This window comes from Thamnophis elegans, chromosome 7 (assembly GCF_009769535.1).
Source record: "Thamnophis elegans isolate rThaEle1 chromosome 7, rThaEle1.pri, whole genome shotgun sequence".
In the NCBI taxonomy this organism is placed as follows: Eukaryota; Metazoa; Chordata; class Lepidosauria; order Squamata; family Colubridae; genus Thamnophis; species Thamnophis elegans.
The window spans coordinates 16,342,313-16,368,368 of NC_045547.1; the positions used below are offsets into that span (position 1 = coordinate 16,342,313).

General features: G+C 37.4%; 1 protein-coding gene across 5 annotated transcripts in view; it reads right to left on the reverse strand.

Annotated features, from left to right (window-relative positions):
• LOC116511140 (ELKS/Rab6-interacting/CAST family member 1) overlaps positions 1-26,056 on the reverse strand; it is a 158,348-nt gene that overhangs the window by 63,498 nt on the left and 68,794 nt on the right. For all 5 annotated transcript variants that reach the window (XM_032220979.1, XM_032220981.1, XM_032220980.1 and 2 more), the window contains one exon: positions 16,740-16,900. In XM_032220979.1, coding sequence (XP_032076870.1) covers positions 16,740-16,900 — 161 coding nt within the window. The remainder of the gene's footprint in view (positions 1-16,739; positions 16,901-26,056) is intronic.

Consider the following 26,056-nt stretch of genomic DNA (forward strand, 5'->3'; position numbering starts at 1 on the left):
GAATCACAAGGCAACTAACCTTTTAGTTTTGTGAGTACCAAACAAACGATGAATATCAGGACAAAATCTGTGTCGAGTATCAAATTTGATGAGTTTCAAAGCAGTTGAGTACCATGGTACCACTGTAGTTTTATGCCAGCAACAAGGCAAGGATACTACTCCTCAATGAAAGCAATACTAACAACTAGTAAATGAAAGTAAGCACAGATTTTCACATATTATATAACTGTGAATACATTTGCAGTAAAAAAAAGGCAAAGCATATTTTTTTAATTCTGTGAAGAGCAAATGGATATGGGAAATGAACCTAGTTGTTTGGAAGCCCTGGTACGGTATAAGCTTTAGGTCACAGCTGTAAGAAATGAATAATTACAAATACAAACTTAAGACAATCCTGGTGCATAATACACCAGATTTAACTGTGGCTGAAAAGAAGAAAGTGTAGATAAGTGGTGTGGCATTACCATGGAATAGTAGAAATGAAGACAAAGAAATGGAGAAGATCACAAAGTATCAAGGCCTGAAAACTGAAATTGAAAGATTATGGCATAAATTGGCTGTGGTGGTTATTGACACATTGGGCGCCATACTAAAAAGCCTTGGCTAGCACTTTGAAAATCTGCACATCGACAACATTTTCATTTGTCAATTACAAAATGCCACAATGCTTGAATCTACTATGCCGATACATTACGACCTCCTAGGTTCTTGGGAAAAACTCCATGTAAATGAAAGCCAACTAAAGAATTGGCAGCTGTGATTTCATGTTGTATAAGTGTTACGTAACAGCCACCACCACCATCGCCCAAGGCTGAAAAACCACTGTACTACGCGGTTCATATTCAACTCAGCCATATGGAGAAATAATGTGAAAGAGTCATGATGGGCAGTATGGGAAAAGAAAAGAAAAGCAAAAAGTAACTTCAGATTCAAATTTATTCAGATATTAAATTCCTTAAAAGGTCTTTGCCCACCCACCATTTCTCAGTCCCAACATGAGACTTCAGATTCTTATAAAGAAAAATGCCATTTTCTATAACCATTGTGGCCTCCCTTTGAACCAAAATATACACACGTGTCTATGTATAGAGTTCCTCTTAAAATACCCGGCTTTGAAGCTATACAGATCTATACAACAGGAAACACGCAATGTGATTTTCAGTGAAGCAAATACACTAGCAATGCTAAACGCAATGTTTTTTTCCTCTCACACATCACATAGGATGTGCTTAATTAATATTAAACTTTCCGCATCTGTCTTTTATAAACAGTTGCACAAACTGAAATCACTTCTGCTGTTTTCCTCTACTTGTTTAGACTGTCTGGTATTAACTCCAGCCGATGGATGCCTGCATTGTATGCAGCAGAGTAGAAATATTATTTTACATACTGTATATAAATACATTGCCTCAAGTATCTGTAAGTTAAATTACTGATAAGCATCTAGGAAAGGATACTTATTATTTCATTAATAAGATTCAATTAAAGAAAATAATAAGGTTTGCCCGTTGTTTATGTTGTTCCATCCAGCAGGGGAGCAGATGTTTTCTTCATTGTCACCCCATCAGCATTTTTGTCAGCTGTCAATGATGAGACAAAAGACCAAGCCATCCACTAATTCCTGGCTATTTTGTCTTTCCAAGCAACACTTATGGAACAGATGGACACTCTTTAATCCTCTAAAACAGGGGTGTTCCACCATGGCGACTTGAAGACTTGAGGACTTCAACTCCCAGAATTCACCAGTCCTCAAGTCTTAAAGTTGTCAAGGTGGGATAACCCTGCTCTATATTCAACTGTTTAGTTCAGAAGAGAAAATGATGAATCACAGCATTTCTATAACCACCTTGCAGAAGGAAGGCACAAAAACATATCAAGATTGCTTTCTTTTAGAACAAGAACACAACAAAAACAAATAGACTCCAATTGGGCTATTTTGGGTCACTCATTACAGTACTGTTTTAGTTATGTGCCACCTATCAGAAGCTTTGCTCTAGGTTAAAATAGCAATGTAAATTCCAAGACAGTTAGCCCCCAAATGTTTGTTGGAAAAGCCAAAACTTTATAACTTTCTGAAAGATAGCATTGATCTTGGGAGAGAGAGAGTTTTTTCCAAAAGGCCAGGGCAGCTACTCGGAAGTTTTGTTTCTGAGTCCCCACCTCTTTTATCTTTTAAGAGAGGATGGATTGAAAATAATGTAAATGTTAAATACAGAAAAGGGCTGAAAGTATTGCATACTAGAGCCATGATGGCCCAGATCATTTTCCCCTTCTAATACAGACTCTCATTTAGGAAGAGCATAATCACTGCTGGCTAAGACTGGGGAGACCAAAATGCAAGTTCATCCTCAGTGATTGATACTCACATATTGATTCTGGGTGAACCTACCTTTTTAGCCAAACCTACTCACAGGGTTGTTCTTTGGTAGGGAGTTCTATTTATGTTCCACAAGGAAAGGAAAATGTCTGTCTGTCTGTCTGTCTGTCTAACTATCTATCTAACTATCTATCTATCTGCCTGCTATGTAATAAAGCATGGCTGTCCATAACAAACAACAAAACCCCTCCCCAAACGAACATTGCTACAAAAAAATAATAATCCCAAACATACATTACAGAAGTGGAGAAGACTAAATGGGAGTTAGGAAAATGTGAAATTCAAGGAGCAAATTAAGCAAAAAGGGAAATTAAGAACAGGCAGTGGCTTCTTGCCAAGAAGCAAGTAACCACATTAGAGGTGTTTTTTTTTTTTCAAAAGTGATACTGTTACTAACAGAGTCATCACCCTGCCTCCTACTTGCCAATTCCACCCAGTTGTAACCATGGACTGTAATCAGATTCCTTGAACTGTCTTAGTGTTTTTCTTTTCTCTGATAGAATTGCTCTAACTTTTTTATCCAATTTCTGATGTCCAAAGCCGAGAGGTTCGCTTACACTTACATTTATACACACACAAATACCCAGAAAGAGAGAGGCAGAAAAGGAAAGTATTCCTAATCTAGTATGCTTGTTCTAAATTTCCTTTGCCAATTTTTCCTCTGGTGCATATATGAAATCTGTCTGTGTATGTATTCTCAGCAGAAATAAAACAAAGATTATGATAGAAACTGATAGTTTAAATAATCCACTTAAGAAGTCTAAGCATATTTTCTGTAGGGACCAAGACCAATTAGATGAAAATACTTGATACTCATTATAGTTCAATTACTTTTCATATCTTGATAGTTCATAGTTCGATACTTATCATATTTCAAGACCTAAAATGGACACTTAACATCAAAAACATCATCAAAAAAGCACAACAAAGACTGTTCTTTCTGCGCCAACTCAGGAAGCTCAAACTGCCTAAGGAGCTGCTGATTCAGTTCTACAAAAGGAATTATTGAGTCTGTCATCTGCACCTCTATAATTGTCTGGTTTGGTTCAGCAACCCAATAAGACAGACACAGACTTCAGAGGATAATTAGAACTGCAGGAAAAACAATTACTACCAACCTGCCTTCCATTGAGGACTTGTATACTGCACAAGTCAAAAAGAGGGCTGTGAAAATATCTACAGACCCCTCACATCCTGGACATAAATTGTTTCAACTTCTACCCTCAAAATGACGCTATAGAGCACTGCACACCAGAACAATTAGACACAAGGAAATTTTTTCCCCGAAGGCCATCACTCTGCTAAACAAATAATTGCCTCAACACTGTCAAACTATTCACTAAGTCTGCATTACTATTACTATTAGTCTTTTCATTGTTCCTATCACCCATCTCCTTCCACTTATGACTGTAACTTTGTTGCTTGTATCCTTCCGATTTATACAGTTTCCTAGTATAACTATCATTAAGGGTTGTACCTTATGATTTATGATGAATGTATCTTTTCTTTTATGTACAATGAGAGCATATGCATCAAAGACAAATTCCTTGTGTGTCCAATTTCACTTGGCCAATAAAGAATTAGATGACGTATCTGAAAACCTAAAAAGTACATGTTGCCAATAAAAATGGAGATGATAAAATCATACCAAACACTTATAAGCAATCAGCCAATTCTACAGTTATTCTGCAGATCATTATCTATTTCCACATTCCTGTCACTTAAAATACTAGAATACCACCCTGGTTTTATACCTCTCTTTAAAACAGAGGGCTATAATTTTAAGACTGGCTAAAATAAAAGCTCAACATCAAAGGAAACCAAGAGCTTACATGCCATGATGAATCACTCCACCCTAAAACATTTTGTTTTCTTGGACAGTAGGAAATTTTTATTTTCAATCCCCAGCAGCATAATAGACCCAGAACTAGGAAGTCAATTCTGTTCCAAAGACATTCATTCTAAAGGGGGCGATAGCTGAATTGATTACTGTAAATGGATTAGGGACCTACATTTGGGGAGCCCAGGGAGACATGCCTTCTCTGCCAAGGGACCTACTCCCAAGATTAGATTAGCTCCATGCCTTTTGATATTCGGAAGTCCCTCAAGATCTGGTTATATTATCAGGCCTGAGGCTCCTGGGAACCAAAGACATGCTTTGATGGCTCCATTGTTGGGTTGGCCATTCTTCTCTTATTTGCTGGGTTTGATGTAATATTTATTTTTCCATGTGGGTTTTTGTATTTTTATATTTGTGGCTTTATTGATTATTATACACCACCTAGAGTCGCTCTTAATAATTTTTAATAAATAAACAAACAATGTTCTTATATCTTTTAAGAACACTGTTGATGAATCTGCAACATATAATTCCAGATTTAACAGAATAATGTTCTGTATGCATACAGCATTGTGATGAATCACTTCCTGCACAGTTTTTAAATCTTGAAACTTTTTTGCTTGGATATGCATTAGAAAATAAACAGGCTGAGTTTAAATTTTCCCATACCTTTCTTTAAATTGACCATTCCCGCAGAATAGGAAGTATATTCCTATAGCATGGCGCATACATGTATGGTCATGGTCATATTTGTGTAAAAAAAGAAGAAGAAGGAAACAGTTTTGATGCATAGGAACATAGACAGAACTGGACAAATAACAACCTTCCAAACAGATGCCAATTGATTCAGAACTGGAAAAAAAGAGATCCAGTAACACTCTTCTGCTAGTTTTTGTCTCATCTTTGATTAAAATGTTTTGACATATTTTAAGTTTAAGAGTTTTTAAAGTATAGGCTAGGGTCACATCTCATTTCTGAACATATTGTATTGGAATTTATGGGATTTTTTTTCAAAATACAATTATTTTCTCTGAGCGGTGAGGAATCAGTATCAGGGTGGTGATGGTAATAGTGCCCAAAAGCAGGTTATTTTTTAAAAATTGATTCTGTGAATCTCTTCTTTAAGTGGCCTTCATGTTTCAGGTATACATTTTTAGAATAACAATATGCAGCCAACTTCCATTAAGCAAGCTACAAGTATTCTGGTGGGATTATCAGACACTGTGACTGTTCTCTCAAGGAAGAACAAATTATCAGCCAAGAATGATTTTCAAAATATGCTGACTGTAAATCTAAGGTTTTTTTTTACACAAATGATGTATTACCGGTACTTTACACACTCCATGTTGCAAAGGAATGGTAAACTACAGCGGTCAACATTATCATACAGTGAAATATCTAAGCCATATACATAGAGCTACTCGATTAACCATATATGGGAGATTCGGGGCTCTTTGTAAATCAGCATTGCTGATTTAAATACAGTTACAGGATTTTATTATACTTTTAGTTTGACACTGAGCCATTTACTCTGCCTTGCAGGTGTTGAATATTGCTTGACTGCAGTTCTGATTAAGCCCAATGTTCTTGAAGCTGTACAGTTCATTGACAACTTGTCTACAGAAAATACAGAATGAGCTGCATTGGCGACATTACCGTTTTTTTGCCCGTTTGTTTCATGCCTCATTTGACACGAAGGCTACGAAATTATACCCCAAACCAGCTCTACATTTTCAAAGCCAAGACCTCCAAATTAGCACATTTTGTGTGCAGTTTGTGAAGATGCCAGTGGTTAAACTATTCTCTTTCCGCAGCCTCTAATTCTAACTCAGTCCTTTAGACCACCTCTTTGAAGACAGGGGAAACAGATGGCGATGAGTACATCGAACACATACCGTATATACTCGAGTATAGGCCGACCCGAATATAAGCCGAGGCACCTAATTTTACCACAAAAAACTGGAAAAGTTATTGACTCGAGTATAAGCCTAGGGTGGGAAATGCAGCAGCTACCGGTAAATTTCAAAAATAAAAATAGATACCAATAATGTTTTTGAATATTTATTTCAAAGAAAAACAGTAAACTAGCGGTGTATTCAATGAAATACTTCACTCACCTCATGATGCTGATGTCCCGCTGTGATGATGATGTCCCGTGCAGCCGCGGGAGCGATGTCCCGCCTCCTATGACACACGGCACAGTGATTCCTATCATTGGATCACTGTACCAGAGGAGGTGGGACATCGCTATGTGGCTGCTTGCCATAACAAGGAGGAGGTGGGACATCGTTGCAGAGCGGCAGGAGGGGGAGGAAGGGGAATCGTAAGACAGCCCTGCATTACATTAGAACGTGAGGAGGGGGGATGGTGCGCTGCGCGCTGCGCGGCAAACTGACACAGAGGGAGGGGAAACTCACAGGGGCACTGGGCCATTCACGAGTGTCACCCAGCGGCATGGCCCCGCCCCTTTTTCTCCTCCATTTCGGGCAAATTTTTCACTGACTCGAGTATAAGCCGAGGCGGCTTTTTTCAGCCCAAAAAGTGGGCTGAAAAACTAGGCTTATACTCGAGTATATACAGTATTCACTTCAAAAATTTTATTTAGGCACATAAACGTATAGAACGGAAAGCACAAATATTCTCAGCCAAGATCTTCAATCTTGAACGAAAGCATGAGCGAATGATTTTTTTTTGCCTGCAAAATTTCTATGACATTTCCTAAATAAGATTATTATTTTCAGAATTAAGGCAAAGTATTCAAGATTCTTTAAAATTGTATCAAGATAAAACTATCTTGCAGCTTTTCCAGAGATCATTTTTTTAATTGAAAGTAAGCTGAAATGAAAGGTTTCATAAGTATTTCACATTTCTTTCATTATAAATATATGACACATGTATTTTGCTGGTTAAGCCAGCAGATATCAGCATGCATCTGATCACAAAAGTGATTGCATGCAGAGGAAAATTTAAAAATTTGTTCTAAACAACAACAATAAAATTTGATTAGCACCTATTCTCACCATTTTGTCTTTTCTCTGATCAAAGAAGTCAATTTAGACTTCTCTGTTTTTCTTATTCAGTTTGTCAATTTTCCTGTGAAAATTAAATAGTTTTTATATGTCTAATTCAGAGGATTTTAAAGAGTTACATGCAATTAAGTCCATTAACTGATGGACAAAGATTTGGAAAAAAATATAATGGAACTTCTTTGTTTTTGTATATGAGCCCCAGAGCTCACTGTAACAGCATTGCCCAAAAGGCATTAAGAGTTGTTAACCTAATTTTGTGAAGCTTCTTCTCTGGTAACATTGTACTGCTAACTAGGGCATACAAAACCTTTGCCAGACCAATTCTTGAATACAGCTCATCCGCCTGGAATCCACACTGTATATTGGACATTAATAAAATTGAGCAGGTCCAGAGGTATTTCATGAGAAGAGTACTCCACTCCTCTGCTCACAATAGAATTCCTTATGCCACCAGACTTGAAATTTTGGCCTTGGACAAACCTGGAACTATGCCGCCTGCAGTCGGACTTAAGCTTAGTACACAAAATTGTCTGCTACAACATCCTACCTGTGAACGACTACTTCAGCTTCAATCACAATAATACACAGGCAAACAATCGATACAAACTCAAGGTAAACCGCTGCAACTCAACTGCAGAAAATATGACTTCAGCAACAGAGTGGTCAACACCTGGAATGCTCTACCTGACTCCATTGTTACATCCTCAAATCCCCACAGCTTCAACCTCAAATTGTCTACCGTGGACCTCACCCTGTTCTTAAGAGGTCCTTAAAGGGGACATATGCACCATTGTGCCTACTGTCCCTATCTTACTGTCTTCACTTATCTGCATCTACTTCCTTTGTTCATGTTTATGTTCATACTTATACCTGTTACCTTGTACATGTTTGATAAACAAAATAAAATAAATAGTAACCAGATATATTGAATGTGGAAAGATAGAAAGACTCAGCAATTCTCACAATGGGGGAAAGTTCGGTGAAGACTAGAACTTGCTGAGAAGGCTGAATTGGGTTCTTTGATTAGAGGAAAGACAGGATCTATGTTTATTTGACGACTGAAAACCTCTTGTGAACTATTTGTGTAAAACAGAAAAAAATATAGCATTGATGAATATCTTACAGTCTATTATAGTATATATTATAGTAAAACCAGAGTTTTGTTGTAATCACACAGTGAGAGTTAAATTTATAACTACTTATAACTTCTGAAAATAAGTTTGGATGGTACTTTGTCTTTTTTATTCTTTCTTTTCTATTTTTCTTTTAATTGCATTTGTAGCTTTCTCTTTTATTTTTGTTTTTAATTACTTTGTAATAATTTGGATTAGTTTTTATCTTTCTCTTAAAATTTATCAATATCTATTATTTATTCCTAACATGCAATGGAGTATGCTGCCCATTAAGCAGTGCCGGGCGTCCACCACATGAATGCGTGCAGCACACACGCATATGCGTACTTACCGCCCGCAACGCTCCAGCTGCTCAGCGGAGTGTCGTGCAGGCACCGTACGCTCTGTCCGCGTAAGCCTCAAACAGCTCAAATACAGGTAAGAAGCGCGGGCGGGACCTCTGGAACACTGTACGGGAACAGTACCGGTCATAACCCACCACTGCCATGAAGTTAGTTGCCCTCCCGCCCTGTATCCTACCCCAGTCCTAGTGATTGTGCGTGGCATACACAGTCATAAATAAATATATTCAAATGTATTAGTTTTAACTTTTTAAAAATAATCCGTTATGACTTCTGTGGAGTCCTATTAAAGAGGCTTAATCTTCCTCTGTTTTACAAAATCTGTATCAACTACAGTACCATATTTTTAAAGAATCCAAGGAAAAATAGATACCAATTAGAAGACTTAATTTTTCTAGACTTAATATATGATTCAAAACAGATTGCAAGCTAATTTTGATATGGCATATGGTGTGGTTTTTCTTGAAAATTTGCTCATTTAAAAAAAACAACACAAAACAAGCTATGTATATGTATAAAACAAACTTAGAGATTTCTCTCTTTCCAGTTTCAAGTAGACTATATCTCCGGGATAGAATTGGCAACTACTAAAAGCTAGTATTTATTGTAAGTCTATATTAAATCAATAATGACAAGCCTTAACACAGGAGATTAATTTTATTTGGAAATTCTGGGTCTATACTTAATGAAATATGTAGCACACTAACAATTTATATATGCTAGTAAGTGCTATGAACATTTATGAGAAAAGGAATGACACCCTGAGGAACAGGTAGTTTTTCTTTAATAAAAAGGAAACGTATGGCTCTGGTATAATTACACAAAGCCTATGGAAGTCCATAGGGATGCGGTGGCTCAGTGGCTAAGACACTGAGTTTCTCAATCAGAAAGGTCGGCAGTTCGATGGTTCAAATCCCTAGTGCCGCATAACAGAGTGAGCTCCCGTTACTTGTACCAGCTTCCACCAACCTAGCAGTTCGAAAGCATGTAAAAATGCAAGTGGAAAAAAAGGAACCATCTTTGGTGGGAAGATAACAGCGTTCCGTGTCCCTTCGGCGTTTAGTCATACCAGCCACATGACCACAGATGAAGACGTCTTTGGACAGCGCTGGTTCTTCGGCTTTGAAATGGAGATGAGCACCGTTCCCTAGAGTTGGGAACGACTAGCACATATGTGCGAGGGGAACATTTACCTTTACCTATGGAAGTCCTAAAGTATTATGACCATTTTAGTTGTGAGTGAAGACATCTGAACGTGGAATATATGGAACTGCTGTGGTGTCCTTACATAAATGTGCACGAGTTTGATGTGAGCTTAAATTTACATGCTTATGTTGTACTTCCTCAAAAAAATGCAGCCAAAAGTCCAAGGTAATTTGCAATTTTTCCTTTTGATTAAATTGGACCACAAGTAAACATGAGAACATTTGCAAAAAGGTAAGGAAGCATGCAGTAAAGTACAGCTAGCCTATCTTTTAGCTGCTGCATATTGTACAAAATCTCTTTTGAAAGGCCTCTGAAGGAAACTGTCAGCAATTGAAGAAATGTGATGTAAGGAAAGCTTCATAGTAATCATCCAGTTGTTGCACAGAGGAAAACAAAACAGGGAAGAGAAAAGACTAGCTCTTTGCTATAAGTGATTTTCAAAAGCATGTAATGAAATACAGAGTCATTTTTATAATACTGATTTTGTTCATGCATTGTAATAGCCAGAGGAAGCCTTGGCATTTGTTAGTGTAGGAAGTTAGCACCCACCCATCTTCTAGAAAAATGAAATATTTTAGGAAATATTAAAAAGGCAGAATATTATATTTCCCTGGATGAGAAAAGGATAAACATGTTTTTAATAACTAAGCGGTTTCTTGCAGCTCCCTGCCCCCCCCCCCCAGCTCCAGGGTGATGCAGTTAAGACATGACCCTGAGGGCATGATAGGATTAGCCTTCTACTCATCTCACCACATGGCACCCGAGAAGATTACATCACCCAGCAATGCTCAACCAAGCCTGGGAGATAGACAGCTTACAAAGTTAGCTAAGGCCCCCACTCCCTGGGAGTCTGACCACCAATCAGAATAAATTTCTTACAAAGGAACAGGAAGCTCCAAGGCGGGGCCCAAAAGAGGGTATAAAATTCAGGCTCTCTCAGCATCTCTTTCCTTTTTTTCCTTCAAGATCTTCAAGGCATGTGATCCCCCTTTTTCCCCCAGGACCTCAAACCATGTGGTCCTGTCCACCATTAAAAACCATCTTTCCAAGCAACTTCCATGAATCCAGTGTCCACTTGGAACTGAACCCAGATGGACATTTCTTCCAACAGTAGCTTCTCTCAAGGATACCTGAAGGCCTGTGCATAAATTTTCAGACTTCATAAAAGAAACAAAAATAATACTGCATTTAGATCTCTTGTGAAAGTGTCTATAAAAAACAACAACATCTGGAATAAGTAACATAATCTTCTGCATTTGCAGCGTTTTATGATAAGATTCTGTAAAAGAGTTGGAAACAATTCTGGCAATTTTTATGTATGTATTTACAACATCTGCATCTCACTTCTTTTAAAAAATCGTGAAGTAGCTTAAGATGCCAGAAACAATCAAAGGTTCTCAAGTAAAACAAAAACAAAAATTGAAAGCTGTATTGGAAGCACTATTAGAAGAACATATTGTGAATGACCTAAAAATGCATGTTTGTGTAATATTTATGAAAATAAATTGGTTTCTACTGAGATCAAAGGCAGAGGTTCATTAATAGGGGATTGGCAGCACATATCCATTGATATTTCAAATTAAAATCATAAATCATGAGTTATGCTGTGCTGTATGCCCACTCTGCTACTTCACCTGAAATTTAATTTCACAACATATAGACTGATTTAAATAGTTTCAATTGGGAAAATGTGACCATCCTAGACCAAGTGGAGTTCAAAAATGCTAGGGAATTTCTAGAAGCCTGGCACTCTGACAAATCAAATATCAAGAGAGACACATGGACATTAACAACATCTATAAGATAAAGGTTCTCCTCGCACAGATGTGCTAGTCTTTCCAACTCTAGGGGGCGGTGCTTATCTCCATTTCAAAGCCAAAGAGCCAGCGCTGCCTGAAGACATCTCCGTGGTCATGTGGCTGGCATGACTAAACGCTGAAGGCACATGGAACGCTGCTACCTTCCCATCAAAGGTGGTCCCTATTTTTCCACTTCCATTTTTACATGCTTTCGAACTGCTAGGTTGGCAGAAGCTGGGACAAGTAACAGGAGCTCACTCGGTTACGCAGTGCTAGGGATTCAAACTGCCAACCTTTCTGATCGACAAGCTTAGCGTCTTAGCCACTGAGCCACTGCAACGTAACAACATCTATAGACTATGCAAAAGACACTATCATCCAGCCACCCCAAAAAGGAACAGAAAGACCGAAGCACCTTGCCACCAGCAATCAGCAACCCAGATCAGCATAGATATCCAAGGTTGACATTAGACTAGCAATCAAGTAAACAATACTTCAATCAAAAAACTACCAAAGAAGCAAACAGCCCAATAAAAAAAGTCTCTAAGATCACTCCCACTAACACTGACAGGCAAGGCACTATAATATAAACTGACAGCAAACTGCACTCCTTAGTAACACTGATGATATTACCTACTTTGGGTAATATACAAGAAAACAAGCAAGCTCAGAGGGCACCAAGGATCCCGCATTTCAACCTTGAATTACAAATGTCCTCCTTTATTAGTATCACCTGAAATTGGCAGCAATATTGTGTTTACGCTCCAGAAACTGTAGGAATGCAGTTTGGTGGTTTATGTGGCTACAACCACAAACGCTATTCCCTCCTGCACCCAGGCACAGCTCCCAGGCTTGCTGTTCCAAACACACATAAAAAACTCCGCAGAATTCCATGTTTTGGATGATAGATACAATAAACCACAGCACAACCGGTTGTAGTTCATTAGCTACACTGAAATGCTGGAGCAGCTGGTAAGCCAGATTACAGCAACCAGCAGTGGCAAACTTTGATCCTGGCACTTAAAGTTCACACACAACCTGAATGGAAAGCTGGCCTACAGTGGAATGTTCTTCTGACCTACGGTCTTTGGATCAGACAGAAGAAATTAATCCACATTCTATGGAACGTTACTGAAGAGTTCAAACGCCAAATGCCTTGGCTCTGAACATGCGTCATTTGCGTTTTATACTTTTTTTGCTAGCATTAGCCAGACAGTTTCTTTAAATGAACCATTTTTTACTTATTTAGGAAGTGCATAACTCAAATTTTCATTATAATAATTTCAAAGCTGGAGTAGAAATAAATTAAAACAATGAAAGCATATGATGGTTAAACATTATGCAAGAAAGCAAGAACAGTAATTCATCCATAGCTGTTACTGTCACGCCAACAAACATTCAAAATCTAGGTTAAAAAAATAAATCTTCAGTTGATTCTAAAAACTGAGAAGTCTAACTCAATATTGAGAGACACTTTACTGTGTTACTGAAAATGAAGTGTTGTCAAAGGGGCGTCGCCATGTTATTGTCAGGGCACTCGCACCCCTTACCAATTTACAGTATATAAATAGTAGTGTAAGTTTGATTCACTGTCACTCTATCCAGTGATAGAGTGACCTATGTAGGTTACTATCAAATTTTTCTTGGACAATTTTGATTCCCTTCTAAACCTAGCATCAAAATAATTAAGCCTTCAGAAAGTTGTATCCCATAAAATAATAATATTCATTTATTATTGCTTCATCTGCCTTTTGCTCAGGGTCTGTTCCTTTTTCTAATGATCTAATAACCTCAGTAAAATATTAATTAAAAGATATCTGCTTTGCCTCTTGGAAAATATGGCTCCATCTGAGAAACTTCTTGTGATAGCTGAACTCTTGTTCAGGCCTCCTTCAGCTAGAAAGTAGGTGAAGGGAATGGAAAAAAAAATAGCACAACATTAATTTGCTCAGGAGGACCAAATTCTAAATTTACATGTTTGAGCAGGAGCTACAAAATTGTGTGATCCCTCCTCCAATGCTTCAAGTTTTACTGAGGTTATTCCAAGTAATATAATATACTCAAAGTATACTCCAAGTAATATAATTAACACTTGGATGCATAAAAAGTAGGATTAGGCAACAATTAAATTTCTCTTTTTCAGTACTCCTTCAACCCTCTCCTTGCCACCTATGAAGCTGAGTAAGAATTTCACATTATGATCAAGCTGCTAGAGAAGACATATTTAGAAACAAACAAAAATATCTAGCAGACATACAGGGCTGCATAGCAATTTGAATTCAAAGGGAAGGCAGTTGTGGGAGGCCAGGAGAAGACGCAGCTGCTTTCAAATGACCCTGAGAAGGGCTATGGGGCACACCCACCGATGCTCTGAATCCCAGTTTTACAGTCTTCAAATCTGGTCCTTGGCACTATCTTATTATTCAGTTAGTTGATGCCATTTATTAGTTTCTGTGTTCCAGACAAGTAACACCTATGCAAAACTCTCTCTTTTTTCTTGCAAAAATTAAACAAAGAATAAAGCTTCTGCTCATCCAGAATGTATCTCTGAGCCTTCCAGCAACAGCACCATATGTAGCATTCCAAAAGGACATGAGATTTTTTTTCTCCCCCCAACAACATTTCTATAGGCATTTTATAATCTAATAATACGAGAGGAAAAATGACTCCAAAGTTGTGTATAGCTGACTGGAATTCAGACATCTGTTCTGATTAAAGAGCTTCCTGAGTGGGGGTCCTCCATCCCACTATAAACATTTAGCTTTTAACTCAATTAAAACAATATAAGACAGGTTTTATTCTCCACAACCTGCAACTGGAATTGATGTACTAGATTTTTCTGGGGTTGCCTTAGAATGAGAACCAAATTTTTACCGCACCATCTAACTGTTCATAACACCCCCTCTGTAAACAAACTCAGGAAGAGTGGCAGTGGTATGAAGAGTTGACTCTCAAGACGGGATAGAAACATGAGTACAGTAGTAGCAAAATCTTAAGAAATGAACAACAGAAAGAATCTCCTTTTTCAACATCATTAACATCTTGAGCAATTGTTGACTGGAACAAGCCCCTTAAAATCACCACCTGGTCCTATTTTCAGCAGTTGGTCTTCCTTCCAAAACTGTCATGGCTCATTTAGATAGCATAGCACATTTTTTTCCCTAAAGGATTATTCTCAGGGATGTTGGAATTCAAAACATAATGAGATACACTCATGTTAAAAAAATACCTCTATAACATAACCACTAGTCACGTTTTTCAGAAATTGTTTTTTGTCGACCACATGGAACAAACAGTGTATTAAAAGAGGAGTATAAAGTACATGGAATATTAAAACAAACTGCTCTAAACTCAGATGCTGAGAAAATTAGGAACAATTTGAACTGGCAATTTCTCTTCAAAGCATTGGAAAATATGGACTTTAATGAGAATTTTATTCAAGGAATCAACTAGTGTATATATCAAATGGGGTTTAATGGTGATTTGACTAAACCCTGTTTTATCCAGAAGGGGACAAGACAAGGTTGTCTTCTGTCCCCTTTTTTGTTTATTTTGGTTCTTGAAATTTTGAATAGATATTAGGCAAGATGAGAAGATAGTGGATCTAAAAATTAAAAATTAGGCTTTGAAATTCAGAGTCTTTGTTGATGATTTAGAGTTGATTTTACAAGACCCTCTGAAAGAGATCAAGCCTATGATAAAAAAAAATTGAAAGATTTTGTGCACTAACAAGTTTTAAGATTAATAAATGAAAAGCAAAGATGTTGGTAAAAATGACCACACAAGATCAAGACAATCTGATGAAAACAAAAAAAATGGTTTTAAAGTAAAAAAAAGTTAAATATTTGGGTGTTATTTGACTAATTTGAATTGTACAGTGTTTCAAAATAACTAAGTCAAGGTATGGTATGAAGTTAAAAAAGATACATTGAGATGGGGGAAAATGCAATTGTTACTGAGATTTTTAAAGAAATCCCATTCATATCCCATTCTATCTTCTCCCCATATTTAATATCTATGTAAAACTAATGGAGTTTGACTTAAGGTTTTGAAAGTGTGTTATCAGTATCCTGACTGCCTTAAGATTGATTCAGCCTTCCATTCTTCCGAGATTGTAAAATGTGGACCCAGACTATTAGAAGCAATATGCTGATATTGTAGATCACTCAAGAGAGTGCTGTAAAGCATTTTAGAGCGATATACAAGTCTCCGTCCTACTGTTCCTTACCATCTAATTCCAAGGACGTAAACAGCATTCTTGACTAATGCATTCAGTTTAAAAATAGTCTGTATGAAAGTGAATATGCAAAAATTAAATCCAGACAAGAGAGATGCCATTGGTAAATAGGAATCTGGACAATGATTTTTGTACAAGCTAGAGATTAAGACTATTAGAAGTCAAAGAAAATAATATAAAGTTGGTTTATTTTGTTAAAGTTAAAAGAAGATATCTTACTTCTGGAAAACCTTAATGGACCTTCTGCTGACCCAAGAATTAAAAAGATGTTTTATGCATTTGCTTATAAATGACAGTTGGGATATGGGATGAAGAAATAAATCTTTGTAAACTGAGAGGCAGTAAAGAGTTGTTAAATCTGTTTATGAAAGTTGGAAGTCACTTCTTTAAACATTCATTTTCTCTTACATTGTATTTCTACTTTTCCTTTTCCTTTTTATTCTTTTCATTCTTTTTTCAATTACTATATTTTTCTCCTAAAAATAGTATGTATACACATCCACCCCAATAACCTATTGTAATTTCAAATTTCAGATAAGGACTAATTCAAAAAACACTATCTATGTATAAGAATGCATGTGGCACAGGGATGAAAAAAATATATTTCTATCAGGATATCCTCTATTTTTATACATAACTCCACTTATAAAAAGGTCATTACAATTGAAGACAACAGCTATTTAAGTAAATTTTTAAAATGAATAACGTGAACAGGAGTTAACCAATGATCCTTAAAGGAGATATCAGAATGAAATATTAAGAGAAACAAAGACATACTTCATCTCTAGCACCTCCTCCAAATGCTTCCTCCGTTCAGCCCGCAAGTTGGTTAAATGGGTTTCCTTCTCAGCCAGAGACTGCTGAGTAGAGGACAGCTTTGCTTTCATAGATTCCAGTTCTTGTTTTACTTTCTCCATAGCCATCATCAACTCTTCTACCTAAGGAATTTAAGAATGATAAAGAGGAAGAAGAGAGAAAGTATGTGATTATGAAACAATATTTGCCATTCACCAGAGTTATAGCGTGATGGAACAAAAATATTGCAAATGGTCAACTTATCCCTGTTGAAATAACACAGTTAGCTTAAAATAACATATATTGATACTATTATAAATTACAGGCAGCACTTCTTTATTACACATATGTCTATTCACTATTGGGTTTTAATTTATAATCACTGATAATAAATCTTTTATGCCCTATCTTCATTAAAATGTAGAGAAAAGTTACATTACAATTTTTTAATTACAAAGCCACTGTTCCTAATTTCAGCATTTCAACAAAACTGTACTAACACATTCTCAAATACATTAAAATAATTCTCTTATGCACATTCAGAATATTTGAATAGATCTTTCTCACTCAGAGCAAATATTTAGTTAATATGAAGTGAAGGTTGTTCTGTAACTAATTGAAAAGTTTTGTGTTTATGCTGGAACTCTATTCCATTTTGCTTATCTCCATGGTTTGATTAAAGGCAGTGGACATCTTATTGATCTATTAGCTCTTGAACCATCTTGCACTTCGCTGGACCATCAAGAAAGAATATCTGATAAAGTTCAAAATAAATTGCAAGGAAGAGTAGATTGCTAAAGGAGAAAGATACCAGCACATGTTAGTCTGAAGAAATCAGAAACAGGACAAGAAGACAACCCCTTCCTTATTTAACTAAACCTAAAACCAATAAAAGAAAGGTAGTTATGGAAGAAGTTTTACTCAGAGGCAAATTTATTTATCAAGCCTCTTCCTAGAGCCTGGATGATTTCAATAGGATAGAACCAGAGATACCCCTCAAATTCTTCCTCGTTAATATCACATTGCAGACAGCAACGTGACACAACAGTTCTGGTGAAATACCATCTCCTATTGCAGGGTTGTCAAACTCGATTTCATTGAGGGCCACATCAGGGCTATATCTGACCTCGGGGGACCAGGGTGGGCGTGGCCAGCTCAACACTCGTGTTGGGGGCGCCTGCAAGCAAAAATAGGCTCCTGGGCTCAGTTTTCAGTTGTGACAGCTTCCTCCAATCTCTGCCAGCAAAAATGGAGCTCAGGAGTGCTGCCCACCGCCGCCACGAGCTCCATTTTTGGCTGCGACAAGCTCCTGCAACCCTCTGCCAGTGAAAATGGAGCTCCAGAAACTGAGTTTTTGCTGACAAAGGCACTGCAGGCTGATCCTTTGCTGGTTCCAGGGCAGCCCCACAGGGCATATCTAAGCAACCTGTGGGCAAGATACGGCCCCCAGGCCTTGAGTTTGACACCCCTGTCCTATTGGGAAAGACAAAGATGGAATGAAATGAGAACCATTATTGCAGCACACTCAAGCAACGGCTCTCAAGCTGTCTTGTTTGTCTATGCCCTCACTTTCCTGGAAAATGAATAAAAGGAGGATCATTCATGAAAAACCTCACAAGTGGGTAGAAAAGGCAAGTTAAATTGGATCTGCAGGCCAGAAATTTATAATTGAATTGCCAAATTATATTGCTAGGTGTAACAATATCATGTCATTAGTGGAATACATGCTAATAATTTATTTATTTATTTATTTATTTATTTATTTACTTACTTACTTTCTTATTTATTCAATGTTAAAAAGATTTGTATGGCACCCATTTTAAAACACAACTATGGGTGTCTTACAATACCAGTAAAACACTCAAACTATAGAACATATAACTGTAACATGGTTGACTTAAATCCTGCCTCCTCTGGCTTCCTGTAGTCCTCCAAATGTGCCCTAGATGGATTTCTTTTTTAAATAGATTTGAGGGGCAGTCACAGGGAAAGGGAAAGAAAATATGAGTACCAAGTATATTCAATAGAACTCCCTCTCAAAATACAGCAATAGACTTACATACCTATTCATAATCTAAGAGGCTTATAGTGCCAGCATATTGCCCCCAACAATCTGGGTCCTTGTTTTACCCAACTTGGAAGGATGAAAGACTAAGTTAACCTTGAGCCGTTCAGAATGGAACTATAATTATAACCATAATAGAAGTGAAAATAAAATTTATCCAAGTCAGATCTCTCTTCTTTAAAATGATTGGTGAAAATATTTTCCCATAAAATTGCTAACAGTTCTATGAGTGACTAAGATTTGCAAACCTCAGAGCCCAATGCTAAGTATTTGTTTTCTCTTCTGGCCATCTCTCAAACTTTAACATATCCCGGTAGTAGACAAACCTCAGTTTCAGATTATGGCAATTATTCAACAATAAGAAGCAGAGCATGCTGAAATATTATCTCTTGGACGATAAAGCATTTGTTAACAGCAGAAGTAGAAGATGTTTATACGTTGGTTTAAAAAGGAAAACCACATATATTGAGTATTCAACAAACCCTGCAAAATACATTAATCTATAGGACATCAAGTTACCAACACTTCATGGAAGCAATATAGAAATGAGATACTTTTAGCATAACTGACAAAAAAACTCCCAAACGCTCTCTTCCATATGCTTAATATTATGTAACATCTAATGCAATTCCTTCGGAGTAATAAGTGTATCTGGATATATTCAAAAATCCAGTCTTCTGGATTTAAGATTCAAGTGTTGAAACTCTTTTTAATAAAAATGGACCACTAAAGACACAGAAATTGAGAATATTCTGAAATACTGTATTATCAAATTATATTCCTTTGGATAAAATAAAATACATAAAATATACTGTTACACGTTTACGTTGTAATATCAGTTATGTGTTTTAAGGTCAATCATTACCTGCTTCCAGGTAATGCAGTAGAAGTCATATGGACAGAACTAACGATGCAAATCCACAAATATCCAACAATTTTTTTAGATAGACAAAGACTCTTATGGGAAAAAAATGCTAAATGTATAAATATCTGGAAAAGTTGAAAAAAGCTTTTTATTATGAAAATATTTTTGAGAGTGGAAGATGATGCTCTTTTTCAATGTATGTTTCATTGTTTGGAAACAGATTGTTTGACTTGGCTACTGAAACTAATCTTTGGGGCCTACAGACTCAATGTGATATTTATTGCAACCTCAACCAGATACATTTCCTAACTTCTTAAGAGTTTTATTTAAGAAGAGACATGCTATAATGGGCTTGGGAGACAGGAAGAAGAGCCGCAGCCAAGTCTGACAAGACATAGCTCAGCTTGCAGAAGGAATGGTGGTGAAGAAGGCATCTCAGAAGGGACCTTCCTTAGTTCTCTGGAAAGGAAAGACAGGCGATGGGGAAAAAAGAGCTTTCCAAGATTATATTAATGTAATCTTACAATAAATGTAGTATTAGTAGTACTCGTGGTTTTGGTTTCTTTTCTGAACTACCTCAAAGAGCTCAACAAGAGAGAATTTTATTCTCCGTGTGCAGAATTTTCAATGCAGGGGTGGGTTTGAAAAATTATAGTAATCGGTTCTCTGCCTAGTTGTTGGGTGGGCATAGCCGTGGGGGATGTGGCTTACTCAGCCTCCTATACCACCGGGGGTGGGCATTTTCACCCTTCCCGGGCTCCGGAGGCTTTCCTTGAGCCTCTGGGAGGGCAAAAATGTTCTCCCCTTGGCTCCGGAGGCCCTCCGGAGACTTGAACGGGGTGTGTGGAGACTCCTGGGAGGGGCAGGACAGGGCCAGAGAGTCCTTCCAACTACCGGTTCGACAAACCAGATGCAAAATTAGCATCTGGTTCACCTGAACCAGTCCAAACCGGCTGAATCTCATCCCTGACTCAATGTGATTGTTCAAATAGCATAATATGGTGGCAAAGCTATAGCATGAATCAGGGGGAAAAAATACCCTAAAATATTTCCATCACAGAAAAAAACAACCAAAAACCATTCTTCAAATCTATCTACCTTTCCAGACCTGAAGAGAAGAAATAGAAGTTGCAGCTTGTTAAGCAATGGAAAAAAGAAGGGATTAAAAAAACTGAAAAAGACAATAAACTGGCACTAAATACTACTACAACCAATAAGAAGGTCTCTATCTCTCCCTGCATGTGGGCCTCTACTTAAATAAAACTGTCTGTTTAACTGAAGCAGCTGCTTGATTTAACTTATAGCATTGAAACATTTACTTAAATAAAAATAATTCCTCTATGAAAGTCAGAAACTTGAAATGAAGGTGATAGCTGGATTTATGGGTTTGTTGGTAAGCCGAAAGGCTATTGTACAGCTTTAAAAGGTTTTCTATTCTTAATTTGCACTAGTCCTTCTAAAATTTGATTTAGAGATCTAAATCAATTTAATATCAGTAAAAAAACCAACAGCCTTAAAGACCAAAAACACCCCCCAAAAACAGCAGAACACATCTCAAAAACTAATTCCAATCTCACTGTCTGCCTAATTTGTTGGAACATATCTCAAAAATATATATATGAAGAATGCTCTAGACGTCTCTGTTCACTTCCTGTTCTTTACTGTCTTCTCCTCCAGAGAATTCACCCATGTCTGAGCCAGTAGACTCCCCTTTTGCATCAGATGATTAATTTACATATCAATGATAATTTGATAACACCATTTGAATTTACTCAGTGCTATAGTACACGGTGGACAGAGGAAACATATGTAATAGATTAACCTATGGGAGCACTTTGGTTAGATAAACTTTGGGACAGAGTTGTATCAGAAGATAATTAAAAAAAAATATCTATGAACAAAATTTAAATAGAACTGTGATGAAAGGTCAACACTGATTTAAACACTGAAGAATGAAATAGTGAATATAGGTTTGAAGGCAATTTTTTAAACAGCTAATTTTACATTGTGACTTATTCAAAGTAAAGTTGTTAGAAGAATCTTTAATATAAAAACTAGACTTTTGATGCAAAACTCATGAAAAATGTTGCAGTTGTTTAAGTTATTCCTGATGTGTTGTCAACCATATCAATTTGAATGTGCTGTCAAGAGCTTTTTTAAAGAAGCATAGCATGAAGAAGAGAAAACTGAAGAGTTATAAATTTGCTAAAGTCTTTTGTGGACAAGGTCTCCATTTTTCCAGAAAAGCAAAGAAGATGAGCTCTCACGTTTTATGGCTATATTTATAGAAAAAGAGTCCTAAATGCACATCAACATTCTTCCATTGAATCAACCTGCTTTCCATTAAGGACCTGTATACTGCACAAGTCAAAAAGAGGGCTGTGAAAATATCTACAGAGCCCTCACATCCTGGACATAAATTGTTCCAACTTCTACCCTCAAAACAATGCTATAGGGCACCGCACACAAGAACAACTAGACACAAGGACAGTTTTCCTCCGAATGCCATCACTGAATTTAACAATTAATTCCCACAACACTGTCAAAAAGTTCACTAACACTGTACTACTGTTATTCTTCTCATCCTTCTTAGTACCTATCTCTTCCCACTTATGACTATAACCATGTTGCTTGCATCTTTATAATTTATATTGTTTTATTTGTTTTTTAGTATGATTTGATTGCTTATTAGTAACCTATGACTATCCTTAAGTGTTGTACCATATGATTCTTGATGAATTATTTTATTTTATTTTTCTTTTATGTACACAGAGGGCATCTGCACCAGAGACAAATTCCAATCACACTTGGCCAATAAAGAATTCTATTCTATTCAGAAATATTATTTCATGTCTCTTTTCTAATCCTCTATAGCAAAAATTCTCATGTTTTAAAAAAACAAAAAAACAAAAACAAATAAGGTACTGATAACAAATAATCACGTTTAAAGAAAATGTTTTTCAGGGGCTTCTGGAAGATGTATGGCAAACTAAAGATGGCTCCATAAAAGCAGGGCCAATGACTGCAGCAGAGACCAAGGAACCAGTGAGAAGATCAGTTCCTTGGGACCTCTCTAGATAAGATGATGATGGGAAATCACTCACATGTGCTCTGAAGAACTGAGGACTTTGTGGGACAAAGGTTTCTGTAGGGTTGAGCATCAAGAAAGGGTGGGGTTAGTTTTAGAAGGACACTAACTTCACAACTTCACTTTCTAATCATTTATGGAAATTGCTCATTATTTCTAAGCTATTAGAGGCCTTCAGAATGACTTGTTTACACACACACACACACACACACACACTAACTAACTATTGTAAGTAGGAATAGATGACCTTGGTGGGAAAAAACCTAACTGCATTCGTATGTGTTGTATACATACACTGATATATGTGTCAGTACACACATAAAAACACACAGACCTGACTATATCTCTAAGAACATTGGGATACAGCAACAATGCATGCCTATTTCATGTTGCACATTCAATCCAAATGCCCATAGTATTGTTCTGAAATGTCTGTATGGGCTGGGGACTGGAAATACTGTTTTGCAGAAGATTCATTCCTTCTTGAAAAACATCTTTTCGGGGAAGGAAAGGTCACATCTACTCCTTATTTCAGGGTATTCATTCTCTTCTACCTTATTTAACAACTACGTGAAATTACTGGAAGAAATCATCTGTCCCTTTGGCTTCGTTAACATTAGTATGCTTCAGGAGCATCAATATGCCAATGATTCCTAACTTTATACCATGTCTCCAGGCCAAAGAGGCAATGAGCAGGAAGTCCAGACCAGTACTTGGAAACTGGCGAAATAAAACGGCTTTCATTAGTACAGAAATTCTCTAATTCCATGGAACTTCAATCGCTAGTTCTTCATGGGGTTGAACTTCCCCAGAAAGAGCCAGTGGGTGATCAGGGGTACTTCTTGGACCTATGACTCCTGCTGGAGCAGTAGGTGAATGTCATAGCAAGCAAAACCTTCAGCAACACAAAGAGATACCACACGGGCGCTACTTTCAAAGATGACCTGAAAACTGCAGCTGGCCCAAAACACAGCTGCTAGCAAGGAAAGTTGCTGACCTCATCCTCTTTGGATTACAGTTTCATTTCGGGGGTGGGGGGTCAAGACTAAAGCAAAAAAACCTCATTTCTTCTTTGAATACAATATTCTATTTATATGTGGAAAAATGCCCTTTGTGAGATTTATTTTGATAGCTGATAGCTACAGTTTTTGAAAAAAAGTATATTCAAACAACGTATTTATGAAGGGGATCTGACCTCATAACCATTCTTAAGATCTACTACAAGTGAAACTCGAAAAATTAGAATGTTGTGCAGAAGTTCATTTATTTCAGTAACGCAATTTAAAAGGTGAAACTAATATATGAGATAGACTCATTACATGCAAAGCAAGATAGTTCAAGCCGTGATTTGTCATAATTGTGATGATTATGGCTTACAGCTCATGAAAACCCCAAATCCACCATCTCAGAAAATTAGAATATTACATTCAATCAAGAAAACAAAGATTGTACATAGAACAATATCGGAGCTCTGAAAAGTATAAGCATGCATATGTTACTCAGTACTTGGTTTGGGCCCCTTTTGTAGCAATTACTGCCTCAATGTGGCGTGGCATGGAAGCTATCAGCGTGTGGCACTGCTTAGGTGTTATGGAAGACCAGGATGCTTCAATAGCGGCCTTCAGCTCTTCTGCATTGGTAGGTCTCATGTCTCTCATCTTTCTCTTGGCAATGCCCCATAGATTCTCTATGGGGTTCAGGTCAGGCGAGTTTGCTGGCACAGTAATCCCACGGTCATTGAACCACGTTTTGGTCCTTTTGTCAGTGTGGGCAGGTGCCAAGTCCTGCTGGAAAATGAAGTCAGCATCCCCATAAAGCTTGTCTGTGGAAGAAAGCATGAAGTGCTCCAAAATCTCCTGGTAGATGGCTGTGTTGACCCTAGACTTAATGAAGCACAGTGGACCAACACCAGCAGATGACATGGCTCCCCATATCAACACAGACTGTGGAAACTTCACACTGGACTTGAAGCATCTTGCAGTATGTGCCACTCCATTCTTCCGCCATACTCTGAGTCCTTGGTTTCCAAATGAGATGCAAAAGTTGCTCTCATCAGAAAAGGGGACTTTGGACCACTGAGCAACAGACCAGGTCTGTTTTTCCTTTAGCCCAGATAAGATGCTTCTGACGTTGTTTGTTGTTCAGGAGCGGCTTGACAAGAGGAATACGACATTTGAAGCCCGTGTCCAGGATCCGTCTGTGTGTGGTGGCTCTTGATGCACTGATTCCAGCCTCAGTCCACTCCTTGCGGAGTGGCTCCTAGCTCCTCCTCAGGCCATTCAAAAGTGTCCCCAACACTTTTGAATGGCCTTTTCCTGACAATCCTCTCCAGGCTGCAGTCGTCCCTGCTGCTTGTGCACCTTTTTCTTCCACACTTTCCCCTTCCACATAACTTTCTATTAATGTGCTTTAATACAGCACTTTGGGAACATCCAACTTCTTTTGCAATTACCTTTTGAGGCTTTCCCTCCTTAGGGAGGGTGTCAATAATGGTTTTCTGCACAACTGTCAGGTCAGCAGTCTTTCCCATGATTGTGATTCCTACTGAACCAGACTGAGAGACCATTTAAAGGCTCAGGAACCCTTTGCAGGTGTTATGGCTTAATTAGCTGATTAGAGTGGGACATTTTGAGCCTAGAATATTGCACCTTTTCACAATATTCTAATTTTCTGAGATTGTGGATTTGGGGTTTTCATGAGTTGTAAGCCATAATCATCACAATTATGACAAATCACGGCTTGAACTATCTTGCTTTGCATGTAATGAGTCTATCTCATATATTAGTTTCACTTTTTAAGTTGCATTACTGAAATAAATTAACTTTTGCACAATATTCTAATTTTTGGAGTTCCACCTGTATGTTCTTGGGTATACTGTGGTTTCAGCCTTTACTGCAGCAAAGAGAAAAGGTTCGGACTTTAACTTTTTGAAACAATTGTCTGACCCTCTGCATCTTCCTTCCTTCCTCCCCCTCCCCCTGCTTCATTTGTCATGCTAGCTGTACCTGTCATATTTTTCACTTTATTTATTGGGTTCCTTCTCTCTACCATACAGTCTTAAACATTATTTATGTGGTTTAGTTCAGGAGTAGCCAATCTGGAAGCTTTTAAACATTTTGGACAATAACATCCCTAAACAAAGACCATGCTGTTAGCCATCTATAAAAGTCGCAGTCTAACAGTGCTCAAGAAGAACCTATTAACACATTCTTATAACAACGTTGATTGTGTCTGCTTCTTGTGTAGTGAAATGTGATAGCATTACTGAGAAGGCTTATTTT